Raw genomic sequence first — 12937 nt, 5'->3', positions numbered from 1 at the left:
AACTTCCCTGAGACCACAGAGCTGCTGGGTGTGTCTGACCATGGTCTGGGGCTGCACCCACAGCTGCACGTCAGAACGCCCGGGGAGCTGGTTAGAAACAAGGTTCCAGAGCCCCAGCCTAGGACTTCCTGACTCCCTCGGGCACAGAGAGCAGCCAGGTCAGCCCCGGGGACCCTCCCAGGGGTCCCACAACGCTGAAGCTGGAGGGCCTCGGGGTGACCTCATGCCTCCCTGGCTTTACAGTCCACAGGAAGGAGGGGGCCTGAGCACTAGACAGGGGCAGGGCTTCGGAAACTTCTCCTGGCAGATGGATTCCTGAATATTCTCCAGGTCCTCGTTCTCAGGGGAAGGGCAGGAGCTGAGCTTCTGCTCCACGGGCACCCAACACAGGCCACAGGCACTCACCATGACGGCTGCAGGGAACCCACCAGCATGGCCATGGGCACCTGCCACGGCAGCCAGAGGGCACCTACCAGGGTGGCCATGGGTTCCTCCCCCTCCCACCCCACCCACCCCACTCACCCAGCCCACTCACCAGCAACCAGGTGGAACCAACCACGGCGGCCACGGGGAATGCACCCCACTGGCCACAAACACCTCCCCACCCTCCCCACTCCCAGCAGCCAGGCGGCACCTACCACGGCAGCCACGGGGAAGAGGTAGGGGTGGTTGCAGCACTTCTTGAGGTCCATCATGATGTTGAGCAGGGACACCTGGTTCCCGCCCCCCTTGGAGTTCAGCGCCTCGAAGTTCCGTGTGAGGATGAACTTGTAGTACTTCCTGCGTGAGGGCACCGAGGGAAGGCGGGCTGGACACACCTGTGCCTGGGCAGCCTCTGAGAGGTCCCCCACCCCACCACGGGCACCCCGCTCTGCTCTGCAGGGAGGCTGAGGGCTGGGGGCCCCGCACCCACTTTCAGGGAGATCAAGGGGAGCCCCAGAGGTGAACTAATGGGCTTGTAGTCACCCAGAAAGTTGTTGGAGAAAGTGCTGGAACTTGGGCAGCCTCAGGCCGTGGTCACTGCAGTCCAAGAGGCCCCAAGGAGGAAGCGAGAGGCAAGGCCCAGGGAGGGGTCCTCTAGGGAAGGGGCAGCCAAGAGGCAACAGCACGGGGAGGTGGACAGGATGTTCCTGGGGCCAAGGGTTGCCACCAGCCGTGCTCGGAGCTCACTTCTGCATCTGGCTGAGCTCCACGCGGACGATCAGCTCCGTCTTGGCCGGCATGTTCTTGAACACATCTGCCTTGAGCCGCCTCAGCATGTGTGGCCCCAGGAGGTCATGCAGCTTCTTGATCTGGTCTTCCTTGGAGATGTCGGCAAATTCTTCCAGGAAGCCCTCCAGGTTGCTGCGGAAGGAGCTGGGATAAGAGCCAGGAGGCAGATGCCAGAGTGGGGAGATCCCAGACGGCCCTGGGTCAACTCTCACTCTCTGTCTAGGCCGTGCCCTCCCAAATCACAGCCACAGCACCTCCCGATCCCCCAAACTGCCATGGATGTGAGCTTGGTGGGACTGGTGAGTGCCCAAGGTTAAAGATCACAGCTGTACCAAAGCCCTCCCTCACCTCCACATCTCCTGAGTCCATACTCTTCACCCTGAACCCCCCATTCTGAGCAGGAAAATGGGGAGTAGATGAAGACAAGGAGGCCAGTGCTTTCCCCAGGCCTTGAGTGAGCAGGGGAAGGAGACCCCAGGATTTCCGCTAGCTGGTGCTCTCTCTCGGACCCCTTTTCCACCCCCACCCTCTCATCTCTGCTTCCCACAGCTGCCATCTATTGCCTCCATCAGGTCTTTGTGGAGCAGAAGCAACGAGAAACACAGCTGTGGCCGAGAAGGGGCAGGGGGACAGAGAAAGGGGCCCATGGGGAGCCCCCAGGCTGGTCTCCTAGGGCAGAGCCAAGGAACCCAAGGAAAGTGACAATATGCGTGCAGCTGACGTTTACTCAGTGCTTGGCAGGGGCCAACGCTGCACCCCGTCCTTCACCAGGGCATGTGAGGCTCCCATCTTACAGATGAGGAAGCCGAGGCTCAGCAAGCGGGTCACCCAGCCAGAACGGATGCTGGCCCTTGCCCCGGCGCCCTCCCAGCCCCTCGGCCCAGCTCCTCACCAAGCCCAGGGACTCACTTGAACCTCTCTGGGGTCAGGAAGTTGAGGAGATGGAAGAGCTCCTCCAGGTTGTTCTGAAGGGGCGTCCCCGTCAGCAGCAGCTTGTAATCGATCTTGTAGCTGTTCAAGACCCTGAAGAACTGTAGGGGAGGGAAGAGGGACCTGTCAGCGGGGCACTGGGTAGCCGGGACCCCCAGGCAGGCCCCGGGGCCAGCGCCACCCACCTTGGACTGGTTGTTCTTGAGCCGGTGGGCCTCGTCCACCACGAGGCAGGCCCACTCGATGGAGCCCAGGATGGCCTGGTCGATGGTGATGAGCTCATAGGAGGTCAGCAGCACGTGGAATTTGATCTGCACCTCTTTCTGGTGGGGAACAGGAGAGTTTAGGAGGAGAGAACTGAGAGGGGAGAAGATCAAAGCCTTGAGCGACAAAGAGTTGAGGAGCAGGTGAACCCCGATGGCCACAGCCATCTGATTTTTGACAGGGGTGCCAAGTCCCCTCAATGGGGAAAGAAAAGTCTCTTCCACCAATGGTGCTGGGAAAACTTGGATGTGCAAATGCAAAAGAATGACAATAGACCCCTACCTCACACCACATAGAAAAATTAACTCAAAGTGGACCAATGACCTAAATATAAGAGCTAGAGCCATAAAATTCTTAGAAGAAAACATAAGGGAAAATCTTCAGGACCTCACATTAGGCAACAGTATCCTGGATTTTACACCAAAAGCAGGAACAAGAAAAGAAAAAATAGATAACTTGGACTTCCTCAAAACTGGAAATTTTTGTGCATCAAAAGACACTACCGAGAGAGTTAAAGAACAAACCACAGAATGGGTGAAAATAGTGGCAAAGTATGTATCTGAGAAGGATTTAACATCCAGAATATATAAAGAACTCCTACAACCCAACAACCAAAAAACACCACGATTTAAAAATGGGGCCAAGGACTCGAAGAGACATTTTTCCTAAAAAGTTACACAAATGGCCTATGAACACACGAACAGATGCACCACACAGTTAGCCACTAGAAAAACACAAATGAAAACTACAATGAGACACCACCTCACACCCACCAGGACGGTTATTACGAAAAAAATAAATACAAAGTGTCAGTGAGGACGCCAAGAAACGGGAGACTCTGTCCATCGCTAGTGGGGATGTAAGACGGTGCAGACATTGTGGAAAACAGCTTGCTGGTTCCTTAAGAAGTTAAACAGAATTACCTTAAGATCTGGCAATTCCAATCCTAGATAATACCTTAAAGAACTGAATGCGGGGACTCGGACGTGTGCTTGTACACCGATGTTCACGGCAGCCAACACGGGGAAACACCCAAGCGTCCATTGACAGATAAATGGTAAACAAAGGGTGGTCTCTCCACACGGTGACGTGTCATTCAGCCATGAAAAGAAAGGAAGTTCTGATCCAGGCGACAACACAGATGAACCTTGAAAACCCGATGCTGGGTGAAGCCGACCAGATACAAAAGGACAAATATTGCCTGAGTCCTCTTATAGGAAATATCGAGAACAGGCAGACTCTCAGAGACAGAAAGGAGATCGGGGCAGCCAGGGGCCAGGCCAGGGAGATGGGGAGTGACAGCCAAACAGGGACAGAGTTTCTGGTCACGGGGATGAAAACGTTTTAGCAACGGATGGTGGTGATGGTGGCTCAACATTGTAAAAGCAAGTAATGCCACTGAATTGTACACCTAAAAATTGTTAAAATGGCAAATTTTATATTTAGATGCAAGTTACAGTGATAAAAGAAGTAAATAAGATAAAAACAAACTTAAATAACTTTTTTTTAAAAAAGGAGGTACAGTTGGGATCCTGCAAAGATCCCAGGGAGCCCTGAGACCTGGCCAGCCTGGGACCGCCAAGGAAAACATCAGCCACCGAGCTGGGGGGTTCGGGGGGCCCAGGACCCAGTGCCCGCAAGAGATGGGGTGATGCAATGAATGAAAAATACCACAACTGGAAGCAGCCGAGATGCCCTCCCATGGGCAGACGGATAATCAAACTGGGGCCCATCCAAACCACGGAGTAGTAATCAGGTCAGTGAAAAAAAAACAGCTCTCAAACCATAAAAACATGCAGGAACCCCAAAGGCACATTGCCAAGCGACAGGAGCCAGTCTGGACAGCCGGTAGACTGAGACTACAGCTAAAAGACATTTGGGAAAAGGCAAAACTCCGGACACTGTAAAAAGACCAGTGGTTGACCTGGGTTGGGGGTGACAAGGGAGAGCACAGGGCCTTTTTAGGGCAGACAGGCTCCTCTGCAGGGTACAGCCATTAAAGGTGGGTGCGTGATGTTACGCATTTGTCAAAACCCATCTACCCCCACCACTCAAAGAGTGACTCCCAGTGAAAAGCTTGGATTTTGTGAAAAATAAATAACACATCAAAATTGGGTTATTAGTTGTAACAAAAGTACCACAGTCAGGTAAGACATTAACAATAGGGAAACTGCATGGGGTTGGGGAGCCATATATGGGACCGCTCTACTTTCTTCAGAATTTTTCTATAAACTTAAAACTGCTCTAAAAATAAAGTCTATTACTCCCAGGGGTGTAAATCTCCCTGGCAAAGCAGGATATGACTCCTAAGGATGAATCTGGACCCAGCATCATGGGATTGAGAACATCTTCTTGACCAAAAGGGGAAAGTGAAATGAAACAAAATAAAGCTTCGGTGGCTTAGAGATTCCAATGGAGTCAAGAGGTGACTCTGGTGGACATTCTTATGCACTATATAGATATCCCTTTTTGGGTTTTAGTGTATTGGAATAGCTAGAAGTAAATTCCTGAAACTATCAAACTCCCAACCAGTAGCCTTGACTCTTGATAACAGTGTAACTTACAAGGGGTGACAGTGTGATTGTGAAAACCTTATGGATCACACTCCCTTTATCCAGTGTATGGATGGATGAGTAGAAAAATGGGGACAAAAGCTAAATGAAAAATAGAGTGGGATGGCGGGGATAATTTGGGTGTTCTTTTTTACGTTTATTTTTTATTCTTATTTTTACTTTTTCTGGTATAAGGAAAATGTTCAAAAAAATAGATTGGGGTGATGAATGCAAAACTATATGATGGTACTGTGTATTGTACACCATGGATGATTGTAGGGTATGTGAATATATCTCAATAAAACTGAATTAAAAAAAAAATAAAGTCCACTAATTAATCTTTTAAAATATACTGCAATTACTACTAAAGTAACTGCCACCTTTGATGGAACACTGGCGAGTCCCGAGCTGAGGACTGCATTTATTCTCATTTCAGCTTCACTAACCACATGAGCCAGCTGCCTTCACCCCATTTTACAGCCTGGGGGGCTCCTCACAAGCTGCATAACCCACATTCCCCCGGCTAATGCACGGCAGAGCTGCAATGCCAGCCCAGGTCCACCCGGTGGAACCACCTGGAGACTGGACGCGGGACACCAGCGGTCAGAACAAGCCAGAGTGAGGAAGAGGGGCGTCCCGCAGGGTGCGAGCCAAGCGGGCCCCAGGGACAAGACAGACCCAAGAAGGGACACGGGGTGGCCCGGCTCCGGGGCCAGCCTGCCCAAGAGGCTTTCTCCCTAGGATGCAGCTGTCCGAAAGCAACCTGCAGTGGGCCGGGGAGGCCTGGCTCCATCCCTGGGGAGACCCCCAGCTGCCTTCCCCACCTCCCACCCACGCACAGGTGTCCATCAGTCCAAGTCCCTCGGGTATGAAGCCCACCAGGCCGGCCCCAGTGCCTTGGCCTTCGGGCAACGGTCCTACCTCCTTGACCAGCTCAGGGGACCCAGGCTCCTGGCCCAGCCCCCGGCTGCCTCAGGCTCTGCTCCCACGAGGCTCCCAGGAACCCCGGCCCAGGCAGCCTGCAGGCCTTGACCCCAGCCCTAGCGCGGCCCCGTTCCGGGTCTGCCCTACGGGGGCTCACGCGGGAAGGACGTGGGGTAGGGGTGGGTGCCTGAGGCCTGGGAGATGGAGGGCGAGAAAGGCTGGTGGGAAAGCAGAAAGTGTCTCCAGGACAGAGTCCCCAGGTGCACACAGGTGGCAGCCCCGGGAGCTAATCCCTGCACGGCCACTTACCAGGGGTGCAACTTGAGTTAGCCCCACCCTTCCTGTGCCTCAGTTTCCTCGGGGGTACTCTGGAGGCACCAAGATCTCCTTCCTTTTGGGGAGGTCGGAGGGACCAAACAAGGCTAAAGTGCCGTGCAAGTCCTCAGTGACAGCCCATGTGGCATGGGTACGAATATTGTTCTAGAATCGTGGCAGGGGCACCAAAGGGCCTATGCTTTGTCCCAAACTGAGGGAGTGGGTGGCTCCCGCCTATTTCTCGGAGGGCCACGAAGGCAACCTGAACGTCACCCTAGCTACACAGCGGCCAAGGCTTCGAGGGAGTGACAGCAGGCAGGAAATGGGGAAGATGGACTCTGGACTGGCTTCCAGGCAGGTGCATAGCTGCCCCAGCTCGGCGCCGCTGACCTGACATTCTGTATAATTTCATCTCAGAACACACTTTGAAACTGAAGTCCCAGGGGACAAGGAGCACGCACTGGAGGGTCAGAGCTCTGTCTCACGCTTGGTCCCACCCCCCAGGGATGGAGTCTCATCTCCCCCAGCCCCCTGCCTGGGGGATCGCAACATTAAATAGCAAAAATCACGTGACAGCTCGAGAGAAACACCATGGAAGGAAGCAAAAAGCTGTTTTCCTGCTTTTGGAACCAGGAGCCTGCATTTTCATCTTGCACTGGGCCCTGCAAGTTATGTAGTTAGTCTGGGTGGAACCAAGCCTGGCTCTTCCAGAGACCCATGTCCCGTGGGAAGGGGTTCAGAGGGGGACGGAGGAGGCTTTCGGCACAAACCGCGCCGCAGGCAGCACCTGGCTTTGCACCCCAGCCTGCCCTCCTGAGCTGGGGCCTCGGTCAAGTTCACGAGCCTTTTCACCCATAAAGAAGAAACGATCTCCTCTACAGCACAGGATGCCCTGAGAATTCCAAGTTGAGTGTGCAGAGCACCCAGCACACGGTGGGACCACAAAGGTGAGCTAACATGGATTTCTTCCAGTGACTCGTGGCCCAACTGTCCACTCAGTCACCTCTGGGATCACCGAATCCTTCACTCATTCAACAGTTTCCGAGCACTCCTGAGTGCCACAGACTGTCCTGGGATGGTGACGAAAGCCGAGGTAAGGAGCCCCGGAGCGGCTGGGCAATGACCCAGTGCCCGGCACAGTGGCTAACTGGAGACCTAACGTCATGGAGGACCAGGCACCGTGCTGGGGGCCCCGAGCCCTTGCTTCCCAAAGTGTGGCAAGTCGTGCACGGTCAGGGCTGAGAAGGCTGCCCAGGGTCTACCAACTCCCCCAGCCCCCCAACACCTCCCTGCAGTGGATGTGTGATCTCCAGTCAGCAGAGAAGCTGAGGCACAGAGAGGCTAAGTGACTTTCCAGGGGTCACACAGCATCCCCCCCAAAGTCACATCGTCCCAGAATCTCAGTGTGCAGCCTCATTTGGAAGTAGGGTCTTTGCAGATGTAGTCAGTAAAGAGGAGGTCATACTGGGTGGGGCCCTAAACCCACCGAGGGGTGTCCTTGTAAGAGAGAGGACAGACAGACATGCAGGGAGACGGCCAAGTGGCAACACAGGCCGAGTCTGCAGTGATGTGTCCCCGAGCCCAGGGACACCAAGGATGGACGGACAGCCACCCCCAGACACTGGAGGAGGCCAGGAAGGATCTGGACCTCTGGCAACCCTGCCTCCGGAGCAGCTTCCCCGGCCCACCGGCCTCCCGCTCACCTTCATCCGGAACACCTTCTTCCCGCTCCGAATGGCGTTGTCCTCGAAGGAAAACTCATTCTCGCGGATCACAGCGCGGCTCTCCTTGTCCCCCGTGTAGGTGACCACGTAGAAGTCGGGCGCCCACATCTCGAACTCACGCTCCCAGTTGATGATGGTGGACAGGGGCGCACTGACCAGGTAGGGCCCCTTGGAGTGGCCCTGGAGAGAGACGGCGATGCAGTCGGGCGGCCTGCCCTCGGCCAGGGTCACACAGCCCCTCCCAGGGCCGCCCCCACCAGGCTGCCCACCCACCCGCTCACCTCCCTGTAGAGGGAGTAGAGGAAGACGATGGTCTGCACGGTCTTGCCGAGCCCCATCTCATCGGCCAGGATGGTGTCGGTGCCCTGGGCCCAGGAGAAGCGCAGCCAGTTGAGGCCCTCCAGCTGGTAAGGGTGCAGCGTGCCGCCCGTGGCGTCGATGTACCACGGCTGCTTGTCGAACTTGACCGTGGGCTGCGGGGGAGGCAGAGGTCAGGCACGCCCGGAATACTCTTCCCCGCCTCTTGACCCTGCTCACGCTTCATCAGCCTTCAGGGCTCGGCTGGAACACCTCCTCCTCCAGGGAGCCCTCCTGAATCCCAGCCTACCGTGGGTGCTCCTATCCCCTTCTCCCAGGGTGGCCCTAGACTTCTCCTATCTGGGTCAGGGAAAATAAAATCACATTTTCTTTTATTTTCCCAACTGTTGAATTCTCTGGCTTTGAGCCACAGCATCCTCAACTCCTCGGGAGTGCCTGGGACCCCGTAAGCACTCATTCAATATTTGTTTGATGAACAACCACACACATGCCCAAGTCCCTCTCAACGCCTGCCATAGCCCTTCCTCCACCTGATCCCAAACTCCACCCTCCTTGCCTCTTTTATCCTGCAGCCCAAGGCCACTGCCTCCAGGAAGCCCCCCCGATTTACCAGACCCATACACCTTTCCTCAGCATCCAACAGTGTCAGGCCAGCCCACCCCTGTTCTGTGTGTACCCACCAAGGGCCCCTGTAAGAGGGTGCACTTCTCAAAACAGGGGCCAGGGCTCTTTAACCCTTGTCCCCCGAGACCTTCCGCTCCCAGGTGGGCTCAAGGCTCCCAGGAGCAAGTCGTGGGTCCCTCCCTTTTTACTCCCACCCCTCCCAGCCACCAGGAAGGGGCCCAGCTGGAGTGAACAGGTTAAGAATGGTGTGAAATTAACCTATCTGCTGTTGGGCTCCCCAGTTAGAGACGCTTCCTTAATTTAAATGCTTGTAATTAGCTCATCTCAAGAAACATAACTTCACATGCTAAGTACACACTATTCGTGCCCAGTTTGTGCAGTGTTAACCCCAATTTCAAATTGCACGTGAAGCAGGGCCACGGTCTTCCAGGGGCTGCCCCTCTGTCTGAAGGGAGTGGGCCTCAGTCCCAGGATGTGAGCTCTTCCCGGGGAGGAACTGGGTCTAAATCACCTCTAGCTTTGCCCCCAGACCCCGGGCGCCGGGCACTGAACCGACGGGCCTCCTGCACCAAACCACCCTGCATGGGGCAGCTCCATGTGCACAAGACGTGAGGGTCCGAGGAGGAGCCGGCTTGAGACAATGCCCTCCTGTGCGGCCAAGCCTGGGGTGGGGGTCCCGGCAGCCCCATCCTGTCTGCCCCCCGCCTCCCCGGCTCACATCCACAATGGGCGTCTCCGGCGGCTTCTCCTGCTTATCGTCCTTCAGCTTCTTGCCCTTCTTGATCAGCCTCTTGGGCACCCTGACATCTTCTCCCAGCATCAGCTCCCTGGGAAAGAGTATCGGACGCGGATGAACAGACTGACACCAGGAGGGCGGGCAGGAGGCCCCGGGGGCCCCAGCACCCAGCACCCACCTGTGGCCCCAGTAGGCCTGCTTCAGGTTGTCGTAGTAGGGGATGTCGATGTCATCAATCTCCCAGGTGCACTGGTCATAGGGCAGGTCTTTCCACTTGATCAGGTAGTGGACATCCCCCTTTTTGTCGAAGCTGCAACAAAGCAAACAGGTTGGGTGGGGGGTGTGAGTCACGCCCTACGTGTGAGGCCACCTCCCAGACGCAAAACCTCTCTCACCCACAGTGACCCAGGAGGGGGCACCAGTGCAGTGACCGCATTTTAGGGAGCAGAAAATTGAGGCCCAGAGAGGTGAGGCGGGTTGCCCAAGGTCACACAGCGACCACGGGGCAGTGAGAATGGAGGAGGAAAGAGCAAGCGGCCAGCATCATTTCCACGCTCTGCTGCAGGCACGGACCAATACAGAGATGGGGCTCAGTGCCAGAATTCTGAATTTCTAATTTGGAAAGCTCGCTGCCTGGCCCACAGGCCTCTGTTCTCCAACTTTAAAAACCCCAAAGAACAGGAGCAGCCCCCATCCCGGGTGTAGGGCCCCTCTCTGCAAGGCAGGTGGGGATGTGGTTCCTGCAGGGGGGGATGGCCTCTTCTGAGACCCCTGAGTCGGGGGAGCCACATCCTCTCTCAGGGGCAGGGACAGGCCGATGGGTGGGCAGGGGCTGCAGCAAGCCTGGAGGCCACCAAGAGAAAGAACAACCCCTGGCACCAGGGAACCAATGGGTTTTTTCAAAAATAACTGGTTGGGGCCCACACTTCAGGTAATACATTTTGGGAAAATCTGCCTGTCCTGTTTTGGAGGCAGGAAGAAAAACTGCCATTTATGTTCTTCATATGCAACTGAATAGAGATAAAAATTGTGGGTGAATTCATCCCAGGGTTCAGGTTCCCCTTCTCCAGGCTGGTTTTCTAGCCCACAGGGACTGATTCTCTTTTTCAGGGTATTCCCAGTGAGGGCTGGGGTGAGAAGAGGGGACATTTTGCTGTCCCAGGGAGGTGGTTCTTTCAAACCCTATAACCCCCTTCCTTACTGAAGGCAGCACAGAGCAAGAGCTTCCTGCATTAGCATTTTTCATTCTCGCAAGAGCCCTGCGAGCTCCCCTTATCCTATTTTACCCAAGGAAAATGAGGCCCAAGTAGACCATGGCTACAGCCTCGGAAACCAGGAACCGAGATTTGAACCTGAGTTCTTGCTCAGGTTCTGAACCTCTTGCCTTCAAAGGAAGTAGCTGGAAGCACTTAGGGTGGGAAAAGCCACCAAGTCCTCAGTTCCTGGGAGCCAAGGCCCAGGCAACCCGTGGGAGCTCCAACCTCCGTGCACCCTGAGCCCCACCCCGGGTCCACCTGTGGCCACCTCCGGGCCTCAAGCACCTGAGCTCAAGAACCTGTAAGACAACTAACTGCTAAGAGGCAGAAGCAACCCAAGTGTCATCCACACACAAACAGGTAAACAAAACCCGGCAAAACCGTACAACAGAAGACTTATTCCATGGTGAAAAGGAATGAAGTTCTGAGACATGTGACAACGTGGATGAACCTTGAAGCATCACATTGAGTAAAATAGTCAGACACAAAAAGACAAATACTGTGTGATTCCACTCATATGAGAAATCTAGAATATGCAAATCCATGGAGACAGAAAGTAGATTCGGGGTCACCAGGGGCCGGGGCGGAGGGGGACAAAGTGGCTGCTTAATGGGGACAGAGCTTCTGTTGGGAGGATGAAAAGGTTTTGGTCACTGATGGTGGTGATGGTGGCATAACATTGGGACTGTAATTAATTCCACTGAATTGAACACTTGAAATAGTGAAAGTGGCTAATTTTATGTTGTATTTATGTTACCATAATAAACATTAAACAAACATAGAACTGTACAACACAAAGAGTAAGCCCTAATGTGAACTACAGACTTCAGAACAATGTGGCTTCATCAATTGTAACAAAAGTACCACACAAACCCAAAATGCTAATAACAAGGAAAACTGTGTGGAGGAGAGTATATGGGAACCGTGGACCTTCTGGGTAATTTTTCTGTAAACCTACAACTAAAAAATAGCGTCTATAAAAAATCAGTTAAAATGGCAAATTTTATGTTATATATACATTATCACAATAAAATTTTTTAAAAATAATAATAAAGTGCACATTAGGGCTCCCACCAACCACCAAATCAAACCCAAGCTCCTTGTAAAAGCTAAGGGCCTCCCAGGGGCTGCTGGGTCCAACCACAATCACAAAGTCACCTGGGGGATTCCCAGATTTCCCAACAAAGATTTGCTGCTGGGGCACTGGGCTTTGGCACCGTGGTTAAGAAAGTAGATCTTGCTATCAGAAAGCCCTGGGCTCAATTCCCAGCCCCATCACCTCGGGACTGTGTGACTTTGGGCAAATTATTGAACTTGGCCGGGCCTGTTCTCTCATCTGTAAGATGGAGGTAAAAATCAAACACCCGCCTCGCAGGGCCCGGCACACGGTTAGCGCTCAGTGGCCTTAAGTTCTCATTATCAGTGCGGGGGGATGTGTGCATGCCCCCCACCATAGGCCCACCCTCGGTCCCCAAGGCCCTCTGCGGGTATCTGGCACCCTGTTCAGCTGGAGTCTGGGGACATGGAGGTGCCAGCCCAGCAAGGACCCTGCTCTGCGCAAGCTTTACAGGTCGAGCTGCCCCTTTACGTGCATCACTTTGGATTTGTTCTCCCACCAGATGTGTGAACACAGGGGCATGTGTAAGTGTGTGCCCTTGCACCTGCGCACAACCCTCCAACTGAACGGAGGCACCGTCACCCTGCCCCTGTCCATGGTTCTGAACCAGCAGCCGGCACCCTGCCCCGTGGGGCTCCAGCCAGGCCTGCACCTGTGGTTCAGGAGGCGGTGGATCATCATCCACTCGGGCTTGATGCCGTAGCGGTAGAAGCGCTCCTCCATCTTGGCGTAAAGCGGGTCCTTGTTCTTCCTCTTCTCGCTCTTGCCATCCTCATCCCCAGAGCCGTAGTCGAAGGGTGGAGGCTCGTCCATGTCGTTCTTTCTTTGGTAGTTGCGATACATCACCGTGTGGTACAGCTCCAGCTGCTCACGGAGGGGCAGAGGTCTTGGGGGGCAGGCAGGCTACAGCCCCAGTCGTGCCCCTCACCCACCCAGCTCCACCAACCCCCAGCCCGCCCAGCTCC

At 54.7% G+C, this 12937-nt stretch overlaps 1 protein-coding gene across 6 annotated transcripts in view; it reads right to left on the bottom strand.

Moving 5' to 3' along the window:
* CHD5 (chromodomain helicase DNA binding protein 5) overlaps positions 1-12937 on the bottom strand; it is a 71253-nt gene that overhangs the window by 29504 nt on the left and 28812 nt on the right. For 5 of the 6 annotated variants that reach the window (XM_037828670.1, XM_037828671.1, XM_037828672.1 and 2 more), the window contains 9 exons: positions 12625-12836; positions 9778-9909; positions 9582-9690; positions 8203-8394; positions 7901-8101; positions 2328-2465; positions 2122-2243; positions 1171-1356; positions 639-780 (listed from right to left, as the gene is read on the bottom strand). In XM_037828670.1, the coding sequence (XP_037684598.1) occupies positions 639-780; positions 1171-1356; positions 2122-2243; positions 2328-2465; positions 7901-8101; positions 8203-8394; positions 9582-9690; positions 9778-9909; positions 12625-12836 (1434 nt within the window). The remainder of the gene's footprint in view (positions 1-638; positions 781-1170; positions 1357-2121; positions 2244-2327; positions 2466-7900; positions 8102-8202; positions 8395-9581; positions 9691-9777; positions 9910-12624; positions 12837-12937) is intronic. The other variant, XM_037828673.1, reaches the window with a different exon arrangement.

The sequence above is a fragment of the Choloepus didactylus genome, chromosome 2 (genome assembly GCF_015220235.1).
Source record: "Choloepus didactylus isolate mChoDid1 chromosome 2, mChoDid1.pri, whole genome shotgun sequence".
NCBI lineage: Eukaryota > Metazoa > Chordata > Mammalia > Pilosa > Megalonychidae > Choloepus > Choloepus didactylus.
The sequence above is the reverse complement of the archived record's forward strand: the minus strand, read 5'-3'. Positions and strand labels throughout refer to the sequence as shown.